At 49.2% G+C, this 26,529-nt stretch overlaps 2 protein-coding genes across 7 annotated transcripts in view; one reads left to right on the top strand and one right to left on the bottom strand.

The window, feature by feature from the left end:
- Window positions 1-26,529, top strand: part of FAM120B (family with sequence similarity 120 member B) — a 59,997-nt gene that overhangs the window by 18,894 nt on the left and 14,574 nt on the right. For 3 of the 6 annotated variants that reach the window (XM_081044791.1, XM_081044787.1, XM_081044786.1), the window contains 5 exons: window positions 6,448-6,549; window positions 9,452-9,624; window positions 12,589-12,681; window positions 24,549-24,755; window positions 25,957-26,065. In XM_081044791.1, coding sequence (XP_080900917.1) covers window positions 6,448-6,549; window positions 9,452-9,624; window positions 12,589-12,681; window positions 24,549-24,755; window positions 25,957-26,065 — 684 coding nt within the window. The remainder of the gene's footprint in view (window positions 1-6,447; window positions 6,550-9,451; window positions 9,625-12,588; window positions 12,682-24,548; window positions 24,756-25,956; window positions 26,066-26,529) is intronic. The other 3 variants (XM_081044789.1, XM_081044790.1, XM_081044788.1) reach the window with 3 other exon arrangements.
- LOC308496103 (calmodulin-binding transcription activator 1-like) lies at window positions 17,505-17,940 on the bottom strand. The gene has a single exon (XM_081044792.1). It carries the CDS (start codon window positions 17,878-17,880, stop codon window positions 17,638-17,640), a length of 243 nt encoding a protein of 80 aa, XP_080900918.1. The 5' UTR covers window positions 17,881-17,940; the 3' UTR covers window positions 17,505-17,637.

Raw genomic sequence — 26,529 nt, 5'->3', positions numbered from 1 at the left:
CAGCCCTTCCTCTAAGCAGTCAGTTGTCTTTTATGGAATTAATAAATGAGAAAGTCCTCTACAGGCTACACAATTTCTGGTGTTCTTAATTTCTTTGTTCTGCCATCCAAGCTCTTCATCTTTAGTTTCTTCATCTGAAGAATTTATTTTTACATTTCTTGCGACGCTCATTTTAGTTCCATGAGTTTTATTTCCTGAAAACATCTTTAAGAAGTATAATTTTGCTGGATGTAGAATTTGGGGTATTTTTCTGTTTAACACTTTAAAAATGTCATGTAGCCTATGGCTTGTGTTGTTTCTCATGCAATGACAATAGTCCTTTTTTTTTTTTGAACTGGCAACCTTGCGATTGAGAGGACGTGCTCCAACCAACTGAGCCATGCGGGAGCTCAGTGGCAGCTCAGCTCAATCTTAGTCCCTTGTGGGACTCGAGGAGTTGAACTAGCACCCTTGTGGTTGACAGCCCACTGGCCCATGTGGGAATCGAGCTGGCAGCCTTCGGAGTCAGGAGCATGGAGCTCTTAACCGCCTGAGCCACCGGGCTGGCCCAACAATAGTCCTTCTTACTGTTGTTCCCTGTATGCAATGAGTGTTTTTCTCAGGCTGTCGGTAAGGTTTTTCTCTCGATCCCTGGTTTTCAGTTTGTTTCAGCTGAGCTTGGGAGTGGCTTATACTTTGTTCATTCTGCTTGGGAGTCTAGAGCTTCTCAGATCTGTGAGTTTATGTTTCCTATCTAATTTGAAAAAAGCTGAGTGTTATTTCATCAGATACTGTTCTCTGTCTTATACTCTCCCAACTCTCACTCTTGGCCTCCAATTACTCGTATGTGGTTTGCACCTCATCGTGTCCCTCAGGCACTGAGGCTGCTTTCTTTTAGCCTCTTTTCTCTCTGTGCTTCAACTTGGGTAGTTCCTGCTGCTGTTTCCAAGTTCAGTAAGCCCCCCCCCCCCCCCGTCTAATCTGCTGTTAACCCACCCAGTGAAATCATCATTTCAGATACTGTTTTTTAATCTTCTGTTTCTGTATTCCCTGTCTTCATAAGTCTTTAAATTTATCCACGGTAGCTGTTTTCAAGTCTTACTCTACTAATTCCTTCTTTCCTGTCGTTTCTGGACCTGTGTCTGTTTATTGACTTTTCAGCTCACAATGGGTCCATATGGTCCTGCTTACGTGTTCTCATGTGCAGTATTTCATGATCGTCTGCTGGAAGGTTTTGGCTGCTATCAAGAGTATTGAGTGTTGCTCTTTCCTGATCCGTTAGGGCTTGCCTCAAGCTTTTGGTAGGGGTGAGGGTGGGTTCTGTAGGAAATTTGATTCGAGAGCTAGTGTGGCCCCACTCCTGTGGCCTGGCCCTCCTACACTGTCACCTGAGTGCTAGCCAGGTATTTAATGAGGGCTCTGCACATTGGCTGCTGGGACCCCGCTGGCAGGCCCCAGTGGTTGGTCAGCAGGACTCCCCTGTGGTCATCTTGCCTGGCCTGAGTCGTGCCCTGGCTGGACGTGTAGTCCTCGGCGCACAGCACCAGCTCGCCAGCTCTCTGGGGCTCTGCCCTGGGGTCCCCGCTGCTGACAGCCTGACCCTGCAGGCTCTCCTCATCTCCGACGTTCTTCCTGGGCTGTGGTGCACAGTGCCTCTGGGCGGAAACTTGGGGTGAAGGCTGTGCAATGTGAGGGTTTGTCCAGATGGCGAGTCACTGATGGTGGGCAGACAGGTGGGCAGCCCCGCGCCATGTCGGCCAGGCCCTGCAGTGCTCTTGTCCTCCAGGTGCTGACAAAGGGAAGTGGTAGTGCAATTCCTGTTCCTTTCTTGGTGACGTTTTCTCTCTTGAAAAGTTTTAGATTAGTCTCTTTATCCTTTATGTTCACAAATTTTTCTCCCCTTCATTATCTCGGTTTTCTGTTACAGGCACTCCTAAGAGATGGGTGTTGGTCTTCCGGGGTTGATATTCTGTGTTGCTTCATCTTCCAATTCCTGGTTGTTTTTCCCTGCTTTATGGGACCATTGCTCAACTCACTCTCTACTCTGTGGATAAATTGTCCTCTCTCCTTCCTCTGTCCATCGAGACCACTGTCCTGGTGCTCTGGGGGAGCCCATCCCTGCTCTCCTCTGCATGGTTGGTCCCTGCTGGACCCTGGGTGTGGTGAGAGCTCCACCCTCCCCTCCTGGCTCTCACTGTCTGCCGACCTCCGTGTGTGGCAGTCCTCGGAGCTGGACTGGCCTCTTGTGCCTAGGCTCTCATTCACTTGCATTGCTTTAAAAACTGTCCGTATTGACCAGTGCAGCATTTATTTCTCTGTCTCAGGCCATTCTTATCAATTCTGTGCATCCCGCCAACCCTTGAAAACGAACCCCTCCACATCCCCTCTTTCCCCCCGTCCTATCTGACGGTACCGTGTGCTTTTCACCCTTAGGCCACCACAGCTGGTGCACATGTTTTCACATGGTCACTGTCTGCTGGGCTGTGGCTGAGCTGGCCAGGGGTGTCCAGGTGGCATTTTACCACACTGAGGTGATCGATACATGTTTGTTGAGTGTATGTTTTAAGTGCCACCTTTCCAGGAGTTTTTGCATTTAGCAAGGCATTCCTTAGAAAGGGACAAGTCTGAAGCTTGAATTTCATGTGCAGGAGGGCGAGAGATGATGGTCTCTCCAGTGTCAGCAGGTATAACGGGCAGGACGAGCCCACTCATTTAAAGTGCGTGTGACATCTGAGGTGCCTTTAACTGCACAGTTTGGACGCTCAGCACCGAGCCAGGCCTTGAACCTGTGCGCTGTGGGCACTAGAGGTCATGGCCAGAGCCCCAGGCCCTGATCGATGCCTTGATACTTGAGGCCTGATGATGTGGATGACCGCCTGATTGGACTCTCCCGTCCTTCTGATCACGTGGCGTGGCAGGTCGGTCACTCTGCAGGGTTTCCTAGTTGGCTGCATGGTGTTTGGGTGGCCGGGTGTAGGGCCAGCCCTGAAATCCTCCGCCCTCAGCCCGCACAGGGTACCCATTCTCACTTCTGTCTCTGATCTGTAGTCTCCCTAATGATCATCTCAGCTTAAGTCACTAGAACCTTGTGAATTTGAGGAAATAGAAGAAACTCAGAAGCTGCAAAGGCAAGACCTGTGCTGTCCTTGACGCCTCAGCAGCTAACAGTGTTGGAGGACAGCCCCCTGCGGCAGCTGTCCTGCTCCTGGCCACCTTTCCTCACTTTCACCCAGCGACCGTTCTGGGGCTCCACATGGGGTTGGGGAGCCTGATGGTCCTGTGACGGGGTCGTCAGCCCTGCCACTGAATAATCACTGACCAGTCGGTGAGGTGCCTTTGCAGAGCACCTACTGCCACCAGCATATTGAAATCCTTGGTGTTGACCTAAAAGGTAGCTTGTCTTCAAAAATATTCACAAGAATAGGGAGTTACTCTATTTTTTAAGGGCTAAGGCTACAACAATTATACGTTAAATAGCAGTATAAAAATGCTGCAGATCCACCATAGGACAAACTTGTTTAAAAAGTCTGGAGGGGCCGGCCCGGTGGCTCAGGCAGTTAGAGCTCCGTGCTCCTAACTCCAAAGGCTGTCGGTTCAATTCCCACATGGGCCAGTGGGCTCTCAACCACAAGGTTGCCGGTTCAATTCCTCGAGTCCTGCAAGGCATGGTGGGCTCCGCCCCCTGCAACTTAACAGCGGCAGCTGGACCTGGAGCTGAGCTGCGTCCTCCACAACTAAGACTGAAAGGACAACAACTTGACTTGGAAAAAAGTCCTGAAAGTACACACTGTTCCCCAATAAAGTCCTGTTCCCCTTCGCGCCCCCCCCCCAAAAAAAAGTGGAGGATCGTTACCAACTTGAAAATCGTAGTAACTGTGAGGTTAAAATCCACGGTGCTTCTCCTTTCTGTTCCCCTGCAGTGCAGCCCCCCAGACCTGTGAGAGGAGTCGGCCCTCGGGGGTTTGTATTGCATCCAGTCCGACGTGTGGACCGCCACACACCCTGCTCCCAGGAAAGAGTCTTAGTTACACGCAGGAGCCTTCACAGTGGGGTCATGGGTGTCCTTTGGGCCTGGCAGGCAGGTTGATTGTATTTCTCCGTTTCCATGTGTAAAGTTGTACGTAGTGAACGAGAGACTAGCAGACAGCTTCTGCTCGAGCGTTTTCCTTTGCATTCTGAGCTCAGAGCCTAGTACACTGAACGTCTCAGTGAGAAAACCAGCCTTTTCCTTCTGGAATCGCCAAACCCAGTTTCCTCTTCTGCTTTTCTTGCTGTGTAGGCATTTAAGATTATTTCCTTTTAATTCAGACAGACCAAAGTACTACAGATGTTTCTGCTATGGTTCAAAGGTGCATGTCAGGTTAAAACCTCAGCAGTGATTCATTTCCCCGGAGAATGGGGCGAGCTCTGGGATTTTCCAGCAAAATGTGTTCCTTTTTATCTTAAGGAGGTCTCAGGTGACATGAACCCCTAGCTGTGGGTTGGAAGGAGCCGGGAGTTGTGACTACGTGTGTAGAAGGGATAATCTGGATTAAAAGTGGAAATGGTGCCATCTGAATATTTAGGTTTGGATAGAGATGTTCCCAGATTACCAAATGTACCCTGTTTCCCAGAAAATAAGACCTCGCTGGCCCATCAGCTCTACTGCGTCTTTTGGAGCAAAAATTACTATAAGACCCGGTATTATATTTATTATTATTTATTATACTTATTATATTGTATCATATTATATTATACCCGGTCTTACAGTAAAATAAGACCGGGTCTTACATTGATTTTTGCTCTAAAAGACACATTAGAGCTGATGGTCCAGCTAGGTGTTATTTTCGGGGAAACACCGTAGTCTCTGTGAATGTTGCCATTTTCTAGCCTCTGGGCGCCTCCCGTCTGACCCTCCTGTAATAGCAGAAGGCGTGTCTAGGTCTGTTAAGTCACCTGTCCCTACTGGTCAGTGACCTGCTCCCAGTTCCGACTTCACACCCCTTTACCTGCTTCCACCTTAGAGAAAGTACTTGTTGAATATCCTTTCCTGTGTCCTTCCCACAGTGTCAAAGAAATCTCACTTAGGGAGGGGAAATTCACATCAGCAGACCTGATTTCTTTCACCTTTCACCTCTGGCCAGTCAGTGTCACACACAGAGATTAAGAGTTTCATGTCCAGACTGTGTGTCGTAAACAGGGTGAGCATTCTGGGGACATAAGTCTTGTTCTGTGGCCAGATTGTGCGGTCAGCGAAACTCATCGCATGCAGGACATTGTGCAGTGGAGGTACCAGTGCCTGAGCTGGAGGGACAGGAAGGAAGTGTGAGCCCAGTGCCTGTGTGAGACATGGCCTCAGAGGGGGAGGGTCCAGACCATGGAAGGCTGTGTGCAAATGTGGGGGTGACGAAAGCCATGGTGAGGGCAGGAGCCTCGTGAGCTGCAGCCGTGGCTGTTGGGCCCTTGGGACGGCATTTGGTGCACCCGCCAGAACTGTGCTCCAGACTCTGGGAGGCCCAGACGTGTTCACGTGTGTTGGGTGCTTGTGACACAGACCTGGGGAGGATGCTGGAGGGAGAGCCAGGCAATGGGAGGGCCAAGGGCAGTGCTCCGAGGGCTGTACTGTTATTCTGGCACCATGGGCAGCCATTGGGGGTGGGGGGTCTTAATTAGTGCAACCTGGCAAATATTTTTATTTACAAAACAAAACCCAGTAGCCTCAGTTTGCTTGGAGAATGACTTGGAGGGGCATGAGACTGAATGTGAGGTGTGACCGCTGGCTGGCCTAACAAGAGTGGTGACAGAGCCAGAAGGGAGCAGGTGGGGTGCAGAGAGTTCCAGGGAGGAAGGACAGGCTGTGTGGCAGCTGAGGGAGGGGGGTGTGCTGCAGGGTTACAGGGGCTGGACAGAAAGTAGCCTGATGGCTCCAGGGCAGGTCAAGTGGGACCGTGTTCCTTCCGCCTTCGCCATGCTAGGAAGCTGCAGCCTAGAATCTAGCTGGACGTTTGCAGCAGCCGACAACCCAACAGCATCAGAGCTGCCGTGGTTCTCCGTGTTGCCACCAGCTTTTTGATTTGTCTCACGTGACAGTAGTCTCGGTAGTGACACAAAATGGTGAATTTCAGGCCGGAAAGGACTGTCGTGTCCTTACTTTTCCATGACTGTTTTCTGGAGCAATGTGAGGTGGGAGGCAAGGGGAGAGGGACACTGGGGATCCCCCAGGTGGGGATTGTACCCCAGATTCCTGTCTCCGTACCCAGGCTATCCCCCCACCCCCAGGCTGCAGTTCTGATTGGAATAAACAGATGGCTCTTGATTGCAAGGTAGTGGTCAACTCTCGGATGCCCGAGATCCCTGTCAGTGACCCTGGGTGTGGGAACTCATGTGCTTGCCGCCTTGAGCTGGTCCCGGCAGAGTGGGCCCGTTAACTGTTAGGATGCTGACGAATGTTGGTACCCACGCACATCACTGACCCCCTGTCTCTCGCAGATGGCGCCAGCGGCTGCCCCACTGTCCGGGAGTGGTTTGTGTACTCTGGGAACCCACTGAGGCATCCAGACCTCGTCAGGCCTCTGCCGATGAACATTCCAGGTACGACAGCCTTCGTTAGGTAAGCACTAATGCTCTACCATGTGAGACCAGCCCGATGGTGGATTCACTGCAGGAACATGGTTTTTCAGAAGTGCACAGGTACTCATTTCTGTGTCAGCCCTGGTCCCAAGGGAAGGGACTTACCTACTGTGGTTTTGAGACAGTGCAGGAGAAGCCAGCAGGCAGGCTCCTGGCCCGGGCCGGGCCCCCAGGGTCTGACACCCCTGCAGTAGCGGGATTGGGTTCTTGACATTCTGCTTAATGTCAGCTCTTCTTCCTGTACTGAACTGACAACACGAGAGGGGAGATAAAGGAAAGTTATTTTAATGGGAAAAGTAAGTTTCCTTTTTATGAGCCATATCTTGAAACATGTAATGAGAGGGAAGGAATAAGAGGTTTGTCCAAAAATCAGCTGAAGTAAATCCTTTCTTCCTTTGGGGTCATAGTATCCTTTGAAAAAGGTCAAGAATTTATGACCTTAGGGGATAGTGTGTTACGTGGAGACAGTTAAAGGAGAGGGGGTAGGTTTAGAGTTTATTTTTAGTAGCCTTGTCACTGCTTCAGAGAACAAATATTTTTCTAAGATTTAGGTAGTCCGTAATTGTAGGCATTAAATTTTCTTGTGTGGCTGTTATTTTCCATCACACAGCCTGTAATTTACCAAAGGAGGATTAGAGCACTGCAAAAATCTCTTTATAAATGGGATTGTATTGGAGAAGTTGATGAAAGTTATAGACGATGTTGCCTTATTTTCTCAGTCAGTGATGTACTCGAACCTGAAAAGGTGCTTAACACAAACACAAATCCACGTGAATTGACACTTGTTTTTACAGCAGGAAGTATTTTTAAAGGGTAACCAAAATAATTTTCAGAAATGTTTTGTTATGTATGTAATTTCCATCTTGTAATGTCTTTCCGAAAATACTATGGAAAGGGACTAAATGGTTTTCTTGGTGGCTCGAATCAGAGTTTGTCTGTTCGTCATGTTGTGAGTGCGTGTCGAAGGCCACTCATAGGATGTTTGGATGTCCTAGGACATCAAGTGACCATCAGAGTACATGCTGCTGGGGCTCGGCGACAGCGGGGCTGTGCGCGTCAGGCTATCCTGACTCAGCTTTGGGAGCCCGATCTGTGCGCAGAAGCCATGTCTGAAAGGGCCCGCATCCCCGCACTGGCACACTGGGGATGTGATTTTGATGAGTGACTGCTTATGTGTATGTGAGCAGTGGCATGGACATGGCAGGGCCGCCCTGTCCATCTGCTCACACAGACACTTCTACCAAGTGACGTGGAGAGGTTTTGAAGCCCATGGGTTTTGGATGTGATGCTACATTAGTTGGTGACCTGGCAACCAGAGCACTTGCTTATTTAGTCTCTGGTGTTCTCTGAAACATCTCAGCTGCCCACAGAGCTTTGGGAGAAATGTATGGGGCACGTGTGTGCGAGTGTGTGCATGTATGCATGCCTGTGTGTGCACACGTATTGTGTGCACACTTGCATATGTGTGCGTGCGTATGTGTGTGCACACATGCATGTATGTCTGGGATGGGCCCAAGAACATGCATTTCTAGCAAGTCCCCCGGTGACACTGTAGCTGTTGATCTGGTAAGAGATACAGCGAAAGAAAGTACAGTCCAGCCCCCAGTTCCGCGGCTCGCTCACAAGCCTGTGCTCCCTTCCTGTGGCTGCCTGTGCAGGCTGAGCACTGAAGTAGTCCCCTCCCGTGGGCTGCAGCCTGCCATCCTGTGAAACGGTGTCACGTCCTGCTGCAGTGGGGAAGCCGTAGGCTGGAGCCCCCCTCTTGCCCAGGCCGTGTGTGTCCTGCTCACCTCTGAGGTCCACGTCTTCTTCCCGCCCCTTGCCTCCCACTGCAGCCTGAGCCGTCTTTCAGGCACAGAGCTGAGCACAGCATCCTCCTGGATAAGTTCCGTCCTTCCCAGCACTCTTAGGAAGGAGCCTTGGTACCGATACCTCCGTCCCTGGAGCTCCCTCTTTGCTGGCTGTTCGCGTGTCCCTCCCATGGTGGCCCTGTGCCCGCATTCAGTCCTCTGCTGTGAGCCTTGGCATGCTCTGGGGCACACTCCTGCTTGGTGCCAGTGTGCTGTCCCTGAAGGCAGGTGTTAGTCTCTGGTCCCTGCCATGATGGCCGGCGTGTGGGAGTCCCTAGGGGCAGGTGCTGGGGGACAGCTGCTTGGACATGGGGTAGATGGCAGCAGGGAGGACAGCGGGAAGCGTGTCGTCCCATGCCAATGCTGCCCCTCCCAGTCCCATAAGAAACCTCTTCATTGAGCACATGAGCAAGGGGATTTTAATAATTCAGACATACTCGTATATATAAAATAAGCGAAACATGAAAATTTTTATTTTAGGAATTTTTTGCATAACCCTTCCGGAGACGTGCTTCCCAGAGCATGGAGCTCACAGATGACCTGCCTCCAGGTCTGCAGGCACCACACCTGTGTACAGAACCCAGGAACATGCATTCTATGCGGCGGGTCCTTTGTGAACTGATGTCTGGGAGCCGTGGGTCTCGGGCTGGGCGAGCAGAGTAGCGGGCAAGGCAGCCATGGGGTGGTCGTGACCCTGCTCGCACTCAGGGCAGTGCCTGTGTGGTGATGTCTGAACAGCTCCTCAGCGACAGGGTGTGGCACAGGAAGTGGGGGTGCCTCGGCGCAGGAGGGAAAGGGTCTCCATGCAGCACATACACACTGGCCTGTGAGGGCTTCTGTCTGAACCAGGTCGCTCCGTGGTGCTTACCGTCCAGTCCTAAAGCTTCAAAGCCCAAGGCTGTCAGGAAGGGAAGCAGCTCGTGTCTCTTGTTCTTTGAGGGGGTTTCTGCAGGAGGCACGTGAAACTTGCTAGTGCAAAGCATGAAGGTGACGGGACTTCTTTTCCCACCTAGGCGGGACACCTAGTTTGAAACTGCTGTGGCTGAACCAGGAGCTGGGAACGCAGGCCTTGCGCACGGACACGCTCCTGGCCTGTTTCGACCTCTTGTCTTCGCGGGAAGAGCTGCAGGCAGTCGAGATGCCCTTCCAGGCGCTGTGCTGTCTCCTGACCTACCTGTTTGTGCAGGTAACCCTGCTTCTTTTGGCCTGCCTATGGTACGTGCTCTGGGGCGCAGCCACGGCCAGGCCCCTGCGTCACTGTGTGGTGCCGCTCCCATGAGCACTAGTGCTCTGAAATGCTCTAAACCCGAGCCCCATGTTAGAGAAACCTGGCTGCCGTCTGTGATGCACCCACATTTGACAGAGGCTTCCCCTTTAGGTGAAGGAACCTGCTTTCGCTCTGCTTCTCCTTCCCACGCGGTTCGTCCCGTCCCATCCCCTGTTCGGGTGCCCCGTCACTGCTTGGGTGCTTGTTTCTGCCCCTGGGGTCTCGGGTGAGGGTGAAATGGTCTAGCTCTGAACTCGGGCTGACCAGCCTGTCGTCCCTGCCTTCCTTTCTGGGCACATGGCTTCCACTTTCCTCAGCCACAGTCGTTCATTCACCCGGCTGACAGATTTTACTGAGCACTTACCTTCACGTTCCACCCTGAGAGCGAGTAATGGCTGCCTCCTGGTGTAACTGGAGACGCGCATGGTGGGGCAACAGAAGCTCCCTGCAGAAGTGACGGTGACGTGTCCGCAAGGTTCACCGCCATTGTCAATGTCCTCCTCAGCCACCAGCCACACGTGCACGCGGCTCTAGAGTCTTGTCACCAACCCTCAACGAGTGGGACAGTTGCTTTGTCATTCATTTTGCACTTAGTTTTTCTATGAAAATTGCACAAACCGAGAAAAGATGCGCCTTACAGCAGTTGCCCACGAACGTGGTAGTTAGTGTCTGGACCCTCAGGACGAGGAGGACTTAACATGCCTTCCAGCCCCTTCACTCCCCTCCCAGCTTGTTGTTTTAAAATGATGTCATAACAACAGTGATAGAAAGTCTGGCAGCAGGCGTCTGTTTCTTCAGCCCCTTTGGACTTTCTCTGACCCTCTCAGCCCTCGTCCGCCCTGAACGGAGTCGTGTGATTCTGATTTTCAGACCTGAGTTCACCTTACAAATTATTGGCTGTCCTTAAGAAATTTACTTCACTATAGAATTACATTTCGAGGGAACCTTACACTGACTTCCTTTGTCAGTGCTCTCTTGGCTGTACCATTCTACAGCCAGGGCTGCATTTCCCGCTTTGTAAACGTGGGCACATGACTCTTAGGGGTTCTATGCCTCATGACTGGTCGCATAGGCAGTGGCGTACACTTAGTTTTCACTTTACTGCTTTGAGTGGAATGTTTCTTTATTTGCACCAGACTTAGCAAAGTATGGACTAACAGGGTGGCAGGAGTGTGTGACATTTCAGTATAAAAGTGCATTTCCTTTGAGACTGTTCACAGGTACACAGGTGTACATGTGGCCAGCATTTCCCTTGGGCAGCGGTCTCGGCGCTGAGCTGGGCCAGCATTGGTGCTCGGGCGTGCGCCCTGCGTGGTCTATTCCACGTCGTGGTCACACAGCACAGCTCTGCTCACTCGTCATTTGTGCAGATGGCGGTCAGCTCGGGAACCCCTTTCCCGCAGAGACAGCCTAGGTCGCAGAACGTGCTGTCTTCTCCTGCCTGTGAGGCAGCGGGAGGGACAGTGCACTTGGCATCACCTCTCAGTGACCTTAGTGGCAGGCAGCATGAGGCCGACCGCGTTGCTTTCACTTCAGGGGACAGTCGTGAAGTTTTCAAACTAGAAAACAGGTGGACACGGCAGCAGTCGGTGTTTTTTAGGTTAAGAAGCGAGTGTATCCTTGTTTATGGGGATAATTGTTCTTTCAGGATAAGTCTAAAAAGGTGCATTTATAAATTCTTACACTTTTATACACTTATGCTTACATTAGGTGTTTTATGTGTAAGATGGGATGAGAGCACATATGTTCAGTGTACAAACCTGCACAGAAACTAAATGCTCTTGTTTCGTCTGACCTCTAAGTTAACAGAATTTTTTATTAAAGACTCATCTGAGAGGATCTCTGGAAGGGAGAGTTTACATCCTAGAACGTGCACGTTTTAGAAACAGTCTGGAGTGGAGCAGACCCTTTATCAGTAGTGTCCATCTCCTGGAATTCTAAAAAGTGCATACCCAGGACTAGCACTGGTGTGTTGTAGATGTCACCACAGATGGTGCCCAGTCTGAGATGGGCGTCGTGTGACAGACGTGACGTAGGAGCCCGTGATTCTCTTCCCATGGTTGACAGTTTTACATCAGCCTCTTTGGAGCTGGCCAGTGGCGGGCGGAGTCCATTTATAGATGTTCCATTTTCCCCTGAAATAATTGTGGCTGTCGTTTCTACAAAGGGAACTACAATTGCTGAAGCGGTGCCAGCCGTTAAGTGTGCCGTTCGAGCCCAGCCGTGTTAATCTTGGTCTCCCCAGGGCACACTCTGCGTTCTTACTGTGGCCGTGGGTTTTTCAGCAGGCGGCACCACAGTGGGGAAGTGCCTGGTGCTGTGAGGGGACACACGGTGGGGAGGCAGTCTCACAGTGTTCCCCCGGCTCTGTCTTCTTGGCTCTCGAGCCCCCTCCTCACTCCTCGTTTACTTGAAACCTGTCTTTTTGTTTCTGTCACTTTCGTTAGAGCTTTGGATTCCACAAAGGATTGGTGGGGTCTCATGTTTCGGGGATCCTGGTTTCCTTTAAACTGATTTTCGAGGACTCAGGTGTCACCTGGGGCTGGCCGAGTGGCTATGTACCCCAGCCCTGACCACCAGCTCGGGCTACTGGTGCTCTCCGTCTGAATGTCAGCTTTGGAAATTGTCCTTGACAGTGATCAGCTGCCAGGCATTGGAACTTGCCACATTGCTGGGGAGGCACGAGGCTCCTCTGTCCAACGCGGCCCTGGGCAGGGTGCAGAGCTGCGCCCCAAGGACTGGATGTGGGAGATGAGGCCCGAGTCGCCTGCACTGTCCACTTGCCTGCTGCTGGAGCTGGGAGGGTGCCGTGTGAGAGCCTGCTGGCTCCTCTCGCCTAGGCCCACAAGTGCTAACGCTGGGCTCTGCCTCTCTCCCCTCCAGGTGGACACGCTGTGCCTGGAGGACCTGCATGCTTTCATCGCCCAGGCTTTGTGCCTACAAGGAAAGTCAGCCGCGCAACTTGAGGCCCTGCAGGTACTGACAGGACTGACGGACTGTCACCACCCTGAGGGCAGCCGGCCTGACCCGGGGGGTGGGGGGTCAGCGTGCGAGCCAGCCCTTGTTTCCTGCTCATGGTAACAGTGGTGTGGTCCGTCTCGCCAGCAGCTGAGACCGAGTCCTGCCAAGTTAGCGAAAGCTGTAAAAGGGGCTGGGGACAGACTGCGCCGTCTCCGTGGCAATGGCCACCCCACGTCGTCGTGAGCAGCTGGACCAAACCTGCTCTTGTACCAGCGCACCCTTGTGACAGCTTTGAGAGCAGGGTCCTCACTGTGTCTCGGGCTCTGGTCATTGGAGAAAGCAGCTTATTTGGCTTCTTATAAACCTGTCACCCACGTTAGGGATATGAGCGCCCCGTCCTGCCTTCTTCGCCCCGGGGCCTAGTCTCCCAGGCCATGTCGGCTCTCCGGGTGGCAGTGTCACCCCCGGCGCCTGGCTTGCATGGGTTTTCATGTGGGCGTGTTTGGTGATGGTTATGCGCCGTCTCCGGAGGCCTGCATCCGGTGCGGTGTCACTCGGACGTGGCCCTGCGTGAGCTCTTACCCTGACGTAACAAAATGGCCTCGCAGGCCTCCCCCTTGCTGGCAGGGACCTTCCCAGTGATCAGCTCCTTCCAGCAAGAGTGGGACCTATGCCACTGTCGCTAACCATTGGCTCCTTCTACGTACTACTGTAACGGCATAGCTGGTTCTGCACGTGGAAATGGGCCCAGCAACCACCAGAGTGGTGTGCAAAGTGTTTTCAAAGAGGATGGAAGCTTTTCTGCTGTTTTGTTGTTAATGGTCTTAATTTTAAAATTAGAGTTGACATACAATATTACACTAGCTTCAGGTGCACAGTGCAGTGGCTCAGCATTTACATTAAGGTACAAAGTGGTCCCCACGATGCGTCTAGTAACCGCCTGGCACCAGGCGTCGTTGTCGTAACACTGACTGTCCCCTGTGTGTACTTCACACCCCACGACTTTTTATAGCTGAGGCTCGTGCTTCTTAATCCCTTCCCCTTTCTACCCATCAGTTTGTTCTCTGTATCTCTGTTTTGTTCTTTAGATTCCACATATAAGTGAGATCATATGGTATTTGTCTTTCTCAGTCTGACTTATTTCGCTCAGCACAATACCCTCTAGGTCCATCCATGTTGTTGCAGGTGGTTAAGATTTCATTCTTTTTATGGCTGTGTAACACCCCGTTGTGTCTGTTTATATGCACCTCTGCTTCATCCAGTCATCTGTCAGCGGACACCCAGGGTGCGTCCATATCTTGGCTGCTGTGAGTAACGCTGCAGTGAACACAGGACTGCATATGTCTTTTCGAATTAGTGTTTTGGATTTCTTCGCATAAATACCCAGGAGTGGAATTGCTGGGTCAAAGGTTGTTCTGTTTTTAATCTTTTGATATACCTCCATACTGTTTTCCATAGTGGCTGCACCAATCTGCAATCCCACCAACAGTGCACCAGGGTTCCCTTTTCTCCACATCCGCGCCAGCACTTGTTTGTTGATTTATTGATGAAAGCCATTCTTACTGGGGTGAGGTGGTATCTCATTGGTTTTCATTTGCATTTCTCTAATGATTAGTGATGTTGAGCATCTTTTTCATGTGTCTGTTGGCCATCTGTGTGTCCTCTTTGGAGAAAAGTCTATTCGTGTCCTCTGCCCATTTTCTTATTGAATTGTTTGGGTTTTGTGTTTTTTATGAAATTTATTGGGGTAACATTAGATAATAACATAAATTTCAGATATATAGCTTTACAATACGGCATCTGTATACTCTATTGATTGTTTTTCGATGTTGAATTTTCTGAGTTCTTTTTCTTTTCCCCCTGTTTCTTCCGCCTCCCCCACCCTCCGGTTCAAGCCGTTGTTTTCAGTCTAGCTGTGTAGGACACAGCTCCCTGGCCCATGCTGGTATTATGAGCCTTGTGCTCCCCCCAGCTGAGGCAGTCGGTCGCCAGTCGTCAGTCAGCCACTTGCAGCAGCTCACGCCAACCTCCAGCTGCTCCAGGGAGAGCTGTTGTTCACAATCTTAGCTGTAGAGTACATAGCTCACTGGCCCTTGTGGGAATCGAACCGGCAGCCTTTGGCGTTAGGAGCACGGGGCTCCAACCGCCTGAGTCACTGGGCTGGCCCAGAGTTTTCTGAGTTCCTTATAGATTTTTGGATATTAATCCCTTATCAGATGTATCATTAGCGATATGTTCTCCCATTCAGTTGGCTGTCTTTTCGTTTTGTTGATGGTTTCCTTTGCTGTGCAAAAACTTTGATTTTATGTAGTCCCACTTGTTTATTTTTGCTTTTCTTGTCTTTGCTCAAGGAGACATAATCAAAAAGAATGTTGCTAAGACCATTGTCAGAGTTTCCTGCCTGTATTTTCTTCTAGGAGTTTTGTGGTTCCAGGTCTTACATTTAAGTCTTTAATCCATTTTGAGTTTATTCTTGTATCAGGTGTAAGATGGTGGTCTAGTTTCATTTTTTTCCCCCATGTATTTATCCATTTTTCCCAGCACTATCTATTGAAGAGACTGTTCATTCTTGCCTCATTTGTCATAAATTTAATGGACCACATACACATGGGTTTATTTCTGGGCTTTGTATTCTGTTCTGTTGATCTGTGTCTGTTTTGTGGCAGTACAGTCCTGATTTAATTATTGTAGCTTTGTAGTATAGTTGGAAATCAGGGAGCATGATACCTCCAATTTTGTTCTTCTCTCTCAAGACTGCTGTGGCTACGCGAGGTCTTTTATGGTTCCTTATAAATTTGAAGATTGTTTTTTCAAGTTCTGTGAAGAATGTCATTGGTATTTTGACAGGGATTGCATTGACTCTATAGATTGAGTGGGGAAGTATGGACATTTTAACGATGTTAATTCTTCCAATCCATGAGCATGGTATGTGCTTCCATTTATTTGTATCTTCTTCAGTTTCTTTCTTCAGTGTTGTATAATTTTCTGAGTACAGGTCTTTTACCTCCTTGGTTAAATTTAATCCTAGGTAATTTTTTTTGATACTGTTGTAAATGGGATTGTTTTCTTAATTTGTCTTTCTGATAGTTCGGTATTGATATATAAAAATACAACCGATTTCTGAATATTAATTTTGTATCCTGCTACTTTACTGAATTCTGAATTTATTTATCAATTCTAATAGTTTCTTTTGGTAGAATCTTTAAGAAAACTTTTTTTTTTTTTTTTTTTTTTTTTAAGGGCACAGCTCACAGTGGCCCATGCAGGGATCGAACCAACAACCTTGGTGCTACCAGCATCATGCTCTAAACAGCTGAGCTAACCGGCCACCCCATTGGTGGAATCTTTAGCATTCTCTCTGTAGATGGTATCACGTCATCTGCAAATAATGAGTTTTACTTCTTCCTTTCCAATTTGGATGCCTTTTATTTCATTTTCTTGTCTGATTGCTGTGGCAATCAGTATTTCCAATACTATGTTGAATAAAGTGGTGAAAGTGGACGTCCTTGTTTTGCTCCTGATCTTAGGGAAAACACTTTTAGCTTCTTACCATTCAGTATTATTTTAGCTGTGGGTTTGTTGTATATGGCCTTTATTATGCTGAGGTATTTTCCTTTTGTGCCCACTTTATGTCTATTAATACAATCACATGGTTTAAATCCTTCATTTTGTTTATGTGGTGTATCACCATAATCGATTTGTTGATACTCAACGAACCTTGCATACCAGGAAGAAATCCCCCTTGATCGTGGTGTACGATCATTTTGATGTATTGCTGAATTCAGTTTCCTAATATTTTTTGAGGATTTTTGCATCAATGTTCAAAAGGGATATTGGCCTATAATTTTATTTTTTGTGTGATGTCTTTATATGGTTTTAGAATCCAGGTAATGGTGGCCTCATAGAATGAGCTTGGGAGCCTTCCCTCCTCTTGAAGTTTTTGGAGTGGTTTAAGAAGAATAGATATTAATTCTCCTTTGAATGTTTGGTGAAATTCACCTGTGAATCCATCCAGTCCAGGACTTTGGTGGGAGTTTTTGATGACTGATTCAGTTTCGTTAGTAGTAATCAGTCAGTTCAGATTTTCTGTTTCTTCATGATTCAGCTGTGGAAGGAATTGATGCATTTCTTCTAGGTTTTTCCAGTTTGCTAGTGTATAGTTGTTCATAGTATTCTCTTATAATCCTTTGTATTTTTGTGGTGTTGGTTGTTACTTCTGATTTTATTTATTGGGGTTCTCTTTTTTGATGAGTCTAACCAAAGGTTTACCAATTTTGTTTATCTTTTCAAAGAACCAGCTCTTACCTTCATTGTTCTTTTCTGATTTTTTTTTTAGCATCTATTTTATTTATTTCTGCTCTGCTCCTTATTATTTTCTTCCTTCTACACACTTTGGGCTTTTAGTAGTTCCTTTTAGTAGGTCCTTTACGTGTAATGTTATACTGTTTATTTGACATATTTCTTGTTTCTTGAAGTTGGCCTCTCTCTGCTGTAAATTTCCCCCTTGAACGGCTTTTGCTGTGTCCAATAGATTTTGAATCATTGTGTTTTCTTTTTCATTTGTCCCAAGAAATTTTTTTTATTTTCTCCTTGATTTTTCATTAACTCATTGTCTTGTAGCATGTTATTTAGCCTCCACGTGTTTGTGTGTTTTTAATTTTTCTTATTGTTGTCTATTTCTGGTTTCATACCATTGTGTTTTTTTTTTGTTTTGTTTTTTTTAAAAAACTGAAATGAATTTTAATACAGAAAATGAAGACAGTATTTTGCAAATTTATCGCTCAAAGGGATATCTCTATTTGCAGAAATCAGCGTGTTACACTTTGAGAGATGAAATGTTACAGCTTGTACACCAAAATTAAAAAATGAAATTAAATTAAAAAATGAAATGGTTACCAAGGTAATGCAGGTCAGGGGATCAAAGGTGAAGGGTCACACATTATTAAAAAGAAATCCAAAAGGACGGCTGCATCATGATCTCTCATTAGTGTTCCAGCGGTGCTTCTCTTTGGGTAAACTTGAACATTTCGGCAGACATTCAAGCAGCTTTTTCGGTAAAAAGATTTTTACATGACTACTATTGCTGTTCCCATGATCATCTTCTAGAGGTGGCACGGTGTTGAGAACACAGTAGGTGCTAGTTCCGCAGAATACACTTTGGGAAACGCTCTTCCGGCTTGTTTTCGGCAGCCATTTCCCCTCCGCGCGCCACATCCTCCTCCTCCTCGCGACCGGGACCCCGAGCGCGCGCCTCGTACCGCCGCCGCCGCCGGCCCAGCCCTGGTTTCATACCATTGTGATCAGAGAAGATTCTTGATATGATTTCAGTCTTATTAAATTCACTGAGACTTGTTTTGTGGCCTAACATGTGGTCTTCTGGAAAATGTTCCGTGTGCACTGGAATGTTTATTCTGATGTTTTTAGGTGGAATGTTTTGTTAATATCTATTAAGTCTACCTGCTCTAATACGTCCCTGAAGACTGCTGTTTTCTGGTTGATTTTCTGTCTGGATGATCTGCCCATTGCTGTGAATGGAATGCTAACATCCCTTCCCCTCCTACGATTGTGTTACTCTCCATCTCTCCCTTCTTGTCTGTTCATATTTGCTTCATGTGCTTAGGTGCTCCCCTACTCGGTGAGTCGATGTTCCAGTGTTATAGTACATCCTCTTGTTGACTGATCCCTTCGTCAGTATCTAACACCCTTCTTTGTCTCTTGTTACAGTCTTTGTTTTTAAGTCTATTTTGTCTAGTATAAGTATTGCTACTCCAGCTTTCTTTTCATTTCCATTTGTATGAAGTATTTTTTTGAGGATGGAGGTTTTTAACTAGACGTAGTGCATAAATTCCAGGACCCCAGTGGACGCCTGAAACCGTGAATGGTATCGCACCTCGTATAAACTTTTTTCCTACACATACATACTTTTCACTTAAAGGAAGCATTTTTCTTTGGCATATTCACATTGCCAGTGTCACTACTCTTGGCACTTGGGGCCATTATCAACATTAACATTTGCTCTTAGAAATGTGTCGTTAGATGGTTTCATCGTGGTGCGAACATCACACAATGCACTCACACACCTCGGTCATCTTGCCCACCGCACACCTGGGCTAGATGGCACAGCCTGTTTCTCCTGGGCTACCAGCCGTAGTGCCTGTCACTGCACTGAACGCTATGGGCAGTTGTAACGTGGTGGTATTTGTGTGTTTAACCACACCTAACGATAGAAAATGTACGGTAAAGATGTATAAACACTGAAAAATGGTACACCTGGGAATGGAGCCTGCGGACTGGGAATTGGTCTGGGTGAGGCAGTGAGTGGAGAGTGGATGTGACGGCCCAGGACATGAATGCACATGGCTGGATATGACTGGGACTTCATCAACACTGTCCCACAGGCCCGCCCCCTGCTTCCTTCCGAAGGGTCAGACATAGGACCTGGATTGTGTCCGTGCTGCTCCATGAACGGGGATGTGTGTGCATTGATTGGCAATACAGAGAACAGACTAGCTGTGTGAGGTGTAGGTCACCATGACAGTAGCCATCAGGAGGGAGTGACAGGTGCCTGGTGATCAGTAGGAATCAGAAACCAAGATAGATGGAGAGATGAAGGAACATAAGAGGCTCATGGTGCTGTGGTTTGGGCTATGGCATGTTGGAGCAGCAGTCAGATGAAAGAACTTTGTGGTAGGAAGTGTGCATGAAAAAGAAGGGTGTTTAATGGGGAGTCTCAGGGACTCAGGACTCCACAGTTTGACCTTGTACATTGTTTGGGGATGGGCTGTGCTGGCTGACTGCACCCACGTGTAACTGCCCAGTCCTGAGGGCAGTCCTGTGATGACCGGGAATCTCTTGCCACGCCCCACAGACAGTGCTGCCATCGGAGAAAACATTCCTCCTGAGCTGGACACCTTCCGCTTCTCACAGGAGTGTGTCTCCATTACAGTCTGTGTTACCGCATTCGGATATACAGTCCTTCATGGGCTTAAATGTCGTCACACGGTGCCTGACTGTAAAGTCAGGGTTACCTGAACACAAGCCTGAGACTCCACGACACTTAACGGGCGGAGCGTCTGCAGCGTGGGGATGCAGGACAAGCGGATGGCTCACGTCCTGGGAGGGTGGAGAGGGATGACATGAGTTCATCTCCCTCCTCAGAGCATGACGAAGTGTTTATTGCTGGAGCTTTCCATCTAGTATTTTTTGACTGCAGTTGACCAGGGGTAACTGAAACCGCAGGAAGCAAATCTGTGGATAACGGGGACGTCTGTATTACTTCTGATTTTAATAAAAGCCAGCTTTATTTTATAACACACAGGGGTGGGCACACAGATAACAAGAGACACTAGTGCATTGAGATAGCTCATGTGTGAAGAACCGGGCGTGTGACGTATTACAGCCATTCTTTTCCAGTTGGAGCTTTGTCGTGTCTCAGAGCTGGTTGTGTTTGCTGGTTTTCCTGCTCACATATGTAACTGTCCGTGTGTGCTAAGCTTACAGCTCTGGAGGACATGCGTGTTCACTGCTCTGTCAGCAGCTTACACTTGCTCATACAGCACGTGTAAAAACACATGCACACGTGCACATGCTTGCAGAGGAATAGATGGGATTAGTGTTGGCATCTGCACTTCAGAGGGAGAGTCATTTAAATGTGAGCTGACCAGAGGGTGCTGGCCTGGCCTGTGCCTCTCCACCTTGTTATCTCTGAAATTTGAGTTTAGGTTGACTTAGCAAATAGTACTTTTAGTCCATATAAGTACCGTTTTACAAACTGCTAATAAACCCCGGTAAATGAACCTCATTAGCATGTAAATACCACCCAGTGGAGCTGTTTGCTGTTAAATATTTACTGTGAGGCTTTGAGCCATTGGAACTGGTTTTTCTGGTTTCCGTGTCCCCATCTCCATTAGGTCTGCAGGAAGCACTCAGCTTTTCCTTGTCCTTATTCCCAAACATCTTAAATCTTGTTTCCAAAACACATGCTGCTTTCCCATATTAATTTCACTTGTAAGACCATACCTTTTAGCCACCTGCTCCCAGGCCATTCTCGGAGCCCCGTCTGGGGTCAGCCTTCTGCCCCGTTGACTCGCCTCCTAGGACGTCCCCTGAATTCCAGTCCTGGGGAAGAACTGTTGGAAGGTGACGTCAGAGCATCAGGGTGTCACCGTGGCACAGCCTGTGGGAGGGCTGTTTTCCACCAAGGCCCACTTGGCCTAAACTAGCCGTGTTCTGTCTGTAAGTAACTTGGAATGGGTCCCGGTCAGCACACTGTTCACAGCCCCCAGCTTCTCCGCTGCTTCAAAGATGTCTTTGCAGCCCTGAATCCCCTTCCATCAGACTTGTTGAGGAGGAAAGGCAGTTTATCTTCTAAACCATTTATTATAGTTAGAAAAATAAAGTAAGGCAAACATGGCTGAGAAATACTTTTAAACATATTCTGGGAAATAAAAATGTTGCAGCCACAACACTTAAAGTGTTATCTTCTGCCTCCCAGACCCCAGGACGCACAGGAAAGCCCCTCTGATGTGCTGGTTCCTTCTAGGCGCAAACGCCTTGCTGAGGAGAGACCAAATGTCGTGGTTGCTGAATCTGCAGGGACGAGCCCCAGAGCCAGCTCGAGCTGGTGTCCCGTGTGCCACTGTGTCCCCAGCTCTCCCTGGGTTTTTACCCGCTGATAGTTACAGGAGGGAAAGAGAGCCATATGTAGGAAACTGAATTCATGTCTATAAAGCTTCGTGTTTTAAAAGTGCCCCTGAAGTACTGATGTCACCCCCTATCCTGTGACCCCCTAAGACTGCAGAACTGGGTTGCATTTTCTCCTTGCACCCCTCAAAGGCTTGCTCCTTGACATCCAACCTATGTGCCGCTGTGGTTATGTGATTATTTGGGGCTGAGCAACGAGGTCAGTTGTTTGTAAATTGTGAGATGGGAGCACAGTGAGTCCTGTATATTTGGGAAAAGCAGAGTGACCTGCTGTGGAGAGCTCGCTAGCACTGGTGGTTGGTTATACCAGTGGAACCAGGGGACACCATGTGCCATGACCTGCGCACGCAGCCTGGCGAGGGTGAGAAAGCTGCCGCTTGTGGTCTAGGCCTTTCTGCTACAGCACAGGCTGTCCCACCATGTGTGCGCCCGCTGCGTGGCTGTGGCTGTAGTCTGTGCACTGTTTCCACATCACACTAGACAACTCACTGTGGACTGTCTGTATCGTACACGGCACGTGGACAACAGGGTCTCACAGAGCGAAAGCCCTGTGAATTCCATTCCTTTTAGAGTGGGGGCTGGCAGAGCACAGCTCTGAGCATTGTTCATTGTTCTTAACAGGTGGGGTGGGCACCTTGTGACCTGCTTTTGCTCACAGGGAGGTCCCCCGCGTATGTGCAGTCAGACACTTGCCCGGTGTTCCACTGTAAGTCTGTAAGGCAAGTAACACAGAAGACAGTCATTGTGTCCTTGTAAACAAGCGTGACACGATGAAGTGGAATCAACACATTGCCTTGTACAGACCCTTCTGCGGAGAACACACACATCAGTGAAAGATCTGGATTGTCCCAATGTCAGGTCCTGCTTTTGCTACTGTAGCAGGTAAGATTGAGGAGATTGGGTGACAAGTCCATGGGACCCTGTCTACTGCCTTTGCAGCTTCCTGTGAACCATTTCCAAATAAAAAGTTTAAAAACAGACCCAAACCACCACATGTTGCCTCCCAGACAGACACTTGAGGTGAAAGGACACTAAGGTTGCAGTAACAAGGGCAGGGAAAGACATGCTGTGCAGTTACCACCCTCGGAAAGCTGGGGCTGCATTGGAAGAAGTGGGCTCCGGCCGAGTCATTACTAGAGGAAAAAGGGAACTGTTGTAATGATGGTGAGCCCACTGGGGTACGTCATGAATCTCTGAATCTAAATGAGCACGCACAGCTTCTAAAATAAATAAAACGAAATTTGACAGAATTGAAAAGACAAGTAGTCACGTCCACATTCTTAAGGGGGGTCAGCCAGCGCGGCCAGTGGGCCAGATCTGGCCTGTGGCCTGGTTTTGTATAGTCTGCAAGCTAAGAATGAGCTCTTAGAATTTCAGTCAGTTTCCCATGTGTACCTGAAAATTGTCCGTAGTTCTGGGTGTGGTTTGTCCATGCTGATTAGACCCGGCCTTTGCTTGCGCTGTCATACTATACCCTTAGTGATGCCTGTGGGCTCATTGTCTCCGGAACGGGTAGAGGTCTCAGCTGCTTCTGTGCCAGGCCAGGGAGGACGCAGTTTAGGCTTTGCTGCATAGTCTTTTCAAAACAACCCTTCAAAATGATACCAAACCTACAAAGACAAGACAAGAAATGAAAATTACATGCCTTTCTGTGTCATGAAATAAATCCAAAACTTCCAGACAAAATGCTAACAAATAAACTGATAATACTGGTGACTACGGGTTTATTATTGGAATACAACGTTCATTTAACATTTGAAAACCTATGCGATTCACATTATTAACACAATAAATGAGAAAAAGCATATGGTTTGCTTAATGGATACAGAGGAAGTATTCGTTTACATTAAGCTCATGGGAAGACAGCTCAACAAACGAGGGCCAGAAGGGAACATCCTCCTTCTAAGAGTGTCTCCAGAAACCCACGGTGGGGACGAGGCAGACCAGTGCACAGTGGGAGTGCGTCCAGGGGAGTGGGGGTGAATCAGGCGTCTCCGTCGCTTCTGCTGAACTGCACGGTCCGGCCAGAACAGAAGTCAGAAGGAAGAAATTCAAGCTGTAGGATTTGAAAGAAAGAAAGAAACTTTAGCAGATGACATGAATGTGTACATGGAAATCCACATCTACAGAAAAGCATTGATTACTGTGCAGATTTGATGGAGCCTTGGAGCAGTGAGCTGATGGTGACATCCTGTGACACTGAGGAGCAGCCTGAGGGCAGGCGCGGTCCCCGTGGGGAGAGGGAGCAGGTCCAGTCTTCATGAGTTAGGCTCACCTCAGCCTGGGAGCCTGTTCCAGACAATTGAAAAAGCAGTGCTGCACACATGCGTTCAACCTTCGACTCTGGGATAGTCCCAATTCACAATCAATTTCCTAAAGTGATCAAGCTTTTTTATTTTCATCAGTGAAGTGAAGCCTTCCTCGTAAAGGACATAGAGGGGCACTTTCCCTGATTTAGTTCAGTTTTATGCATGACATTAGATACGCAACAACACCTGATAGCCGCGGTTTAGTTTCAGCAACAGATAAGCTAGAGAACAGCTTGCGTTGTTCTTACCTCATTGACAGAATAGTGGCCACTTGGCTTTGTGTGTGGTCAATAGACCAAGAATCCCAGAAGCCTGTGGCACACGAAAGGTGATGGTTTTCAGCGTGGCCAGAACCGTCTCTGGGTACGAACAGTAAGAATGTCTGACATCAGGTGGATTTGGCACAAAAAGAAGAATTTCATGTTGGAATGACCTTCCTAATTTGTAACAGTTGTCAGCCCTATGGGATAATAAGCCATTTTATTCCCAAGTGATGAATAATCATTTAAAATGGTATGTTTAGAATACTTAGGACATCAGAGTGCGTGTTCACAGTGCAGCGAGGCTTTCAGCACCTCAAGTGAGGCTCTTGGCATCTCTTCCTTTACTTTTAAAGAACAATTGTAAGAGGAGAAGGCCCGGGTGACACCCCGGCCACACTTTTCTGCCTGAGTGCTTTGCTGTGGGGACGGGACAGGGACAGGCGCGTCTGATGAGCAGTTTGGAGGTCGTCCGCACACGGCAGGGGTGGGATGTGTGCCGTGGGCACAGTGCATAGCGACCCTGGGCCAGTCCCTGTCCCCGCGGCCTGCACCCCAGCGCTTGCCGGCACGTGCACAGTTGTGCGCCCTCCACCTGTCTGCTTCCCAGCTCGACTGCGTGGACCCCAGAGCCGTGCAGCTGGGCGCCCTGCTGGTCCGCGGCCTCACCATGGTGATGCTGGTGAACAGCGTGTGCGGCTCGCCCTTGAGGGTCGACGACTTCATGCCCTGGAACGTGTTCGACGGGAAGCTTTTCCATGAGAAGTACCTGCAGTCAGAGAAGGGGTGCGCCGCGGAGGTCCTCGTGGAGCAGAATGTGAGTTTTCTCAGCGTCGCGCGTTCCCGCCATCTCGGGTTTGAAATATGCCTGGAAGGCATGAAACACAGGCCTGCCTGCTGCCTTCTGGTCAGTGGGCCTGGAAAAGAGGCATGCTGCTAAAACACCTGTGGAGGGGGCGCATTTACCCGGCCTCGGGTGCTGGCACAGGTCACACTCAGGCTGCTGCCCACACGCCCACACCGCTGCTCGCGACAGGACAGCCTGTTCCAAAAGCCAGAGCGCATAATCCAGCACGAGGTTTCTTCCAGAACAGTCCATGGTGCCGAGGCCCCAGATGTGTCCCTGGATGAGGGAGGCCAGCAGTGCCCAGCCTGGCGTAGGCCTCCCAAGTGCCATCAACCCCTGAATGAAGTGCAGCTGGCCTTCAGGTCTGCCCCTCCCTCTCAGTAGCAGTGCGACAGTTCATTACTTGGAAATGTCCCTGAAGGCTGGCAGTCCAGTTGGGGACATTGCCTGCTGTTCCCTCCCTATAAGTCCAGGCTGTGTGGTTCCTGGAAAGACCCCCAGGGAGGCCTCGGTGGGCTTGCACGCTCGTGTGTGTGTGACAGGCTGAGGGCTCGGCCTATCAGGGCACGCTGCAAGCTTCCAGGCAGGTAGAAAGCACTTGGCGGCCGCCGTGGTTACCTCTCCCACACAGAGCGGGCTGTCATGGGAATCTGAGTGTTGAGAATTCAGAGGCACACAGCAGCCGCGGGACAGTGACAGGAAGGAGCAGTGCTCCTCGGCTTTGGCTGGTCACCACTGAGCTGACGGAGGGTGACAAGCCTCTGAACCACCGGTCATGGGCCTCGTTTCCTTCCTGTTCCTAGCTCCTGACTAGGCAGACAGGACAGACTGTTCAGTATAAAACACAGCAGGGAGAGCATGCCCTCCTCCATTCCATGTAGCCTTTCCCACGTGACTGATACCTGACAACGAAGTATGGAAATGGTGACGTGTTATAGGCACAGGTTTCTGAGATGAGGTCATGTGGTGTGACCTGCGTCATGTAGAGCTTGATGACTTGGAGAAGTCATTGACCTACAGAAGAGAGACGCCAGCATTACTGCCGGGGCCTCAGGACATAGTTTCCTGGGGCCTGTCGTCAGGTCCCAGTGCTGATGGAGGGAAGCTGCCCCGCCTTCACCCCAGGCGCGTGGAGAGCATGGTGCCCGTGCTGACTCGAGTCTGTTTGCAGAGGTCCCGGCTCACCATATTTCACAGCCTCAAGTCCATCGTGTGCAAGGCTTGCCTGAGGGAGGACAGACACATCGTCAGCCGACAGCAGTGGCGACCACACCACTCAGGTGGGCAGCAGGCATGACTGCTTCTCCGTGCGGCCTATGGTCAAGAATGCCAGGGGCTGAAGGGACCAAAGCCAGGGGGTGCCACCAGCAGCTCGTGTTTAGTTCCCTTTAGGGAGAAACCTCAGAGGGCTCATGAGTTAATTGCAAAGTTAACTCTTCTCTGGGTGCAGGCCCAGTGATGCTTGGGTAATGTTTCTTTATTTGACAGACGTCTGGGTTTATTTTTCCTTGTAATAAAAGTGTATTAGGAAAAATTAGAATGTGGAGAAAGTACTTGAAGAGGAAATGCAAATAACCTTTTGTTCTGTCACCCAGAGGTAACTGTCGACGGGTGATGCGTTTGGCAGTGTCTGCTTCTGTCCCACTGGGTACCCCGTGCAGCTGTGTGTCCCCTTCTCCGCTGGCACTCACCCACAGCCCAGCCAAGGTCATGCTTACGGGGCCCCCACACTCTGGCCCTAGCA

This window comes from Rhinolophus hipposideros, assembly GCF_964194185.1.
Source record: "Rhinolophus hipposideros genome assembly, chromosome: 3".
NCBI lineage: Eukaryota > Metazoa > Chordata > Mammalia > Chiroptera > Rhinolophidae > Rhinolophus > Rhinolophus hipposideros.
This window is presented reverse-complemented; position numbering and strand designations above follow the sequence as displayed.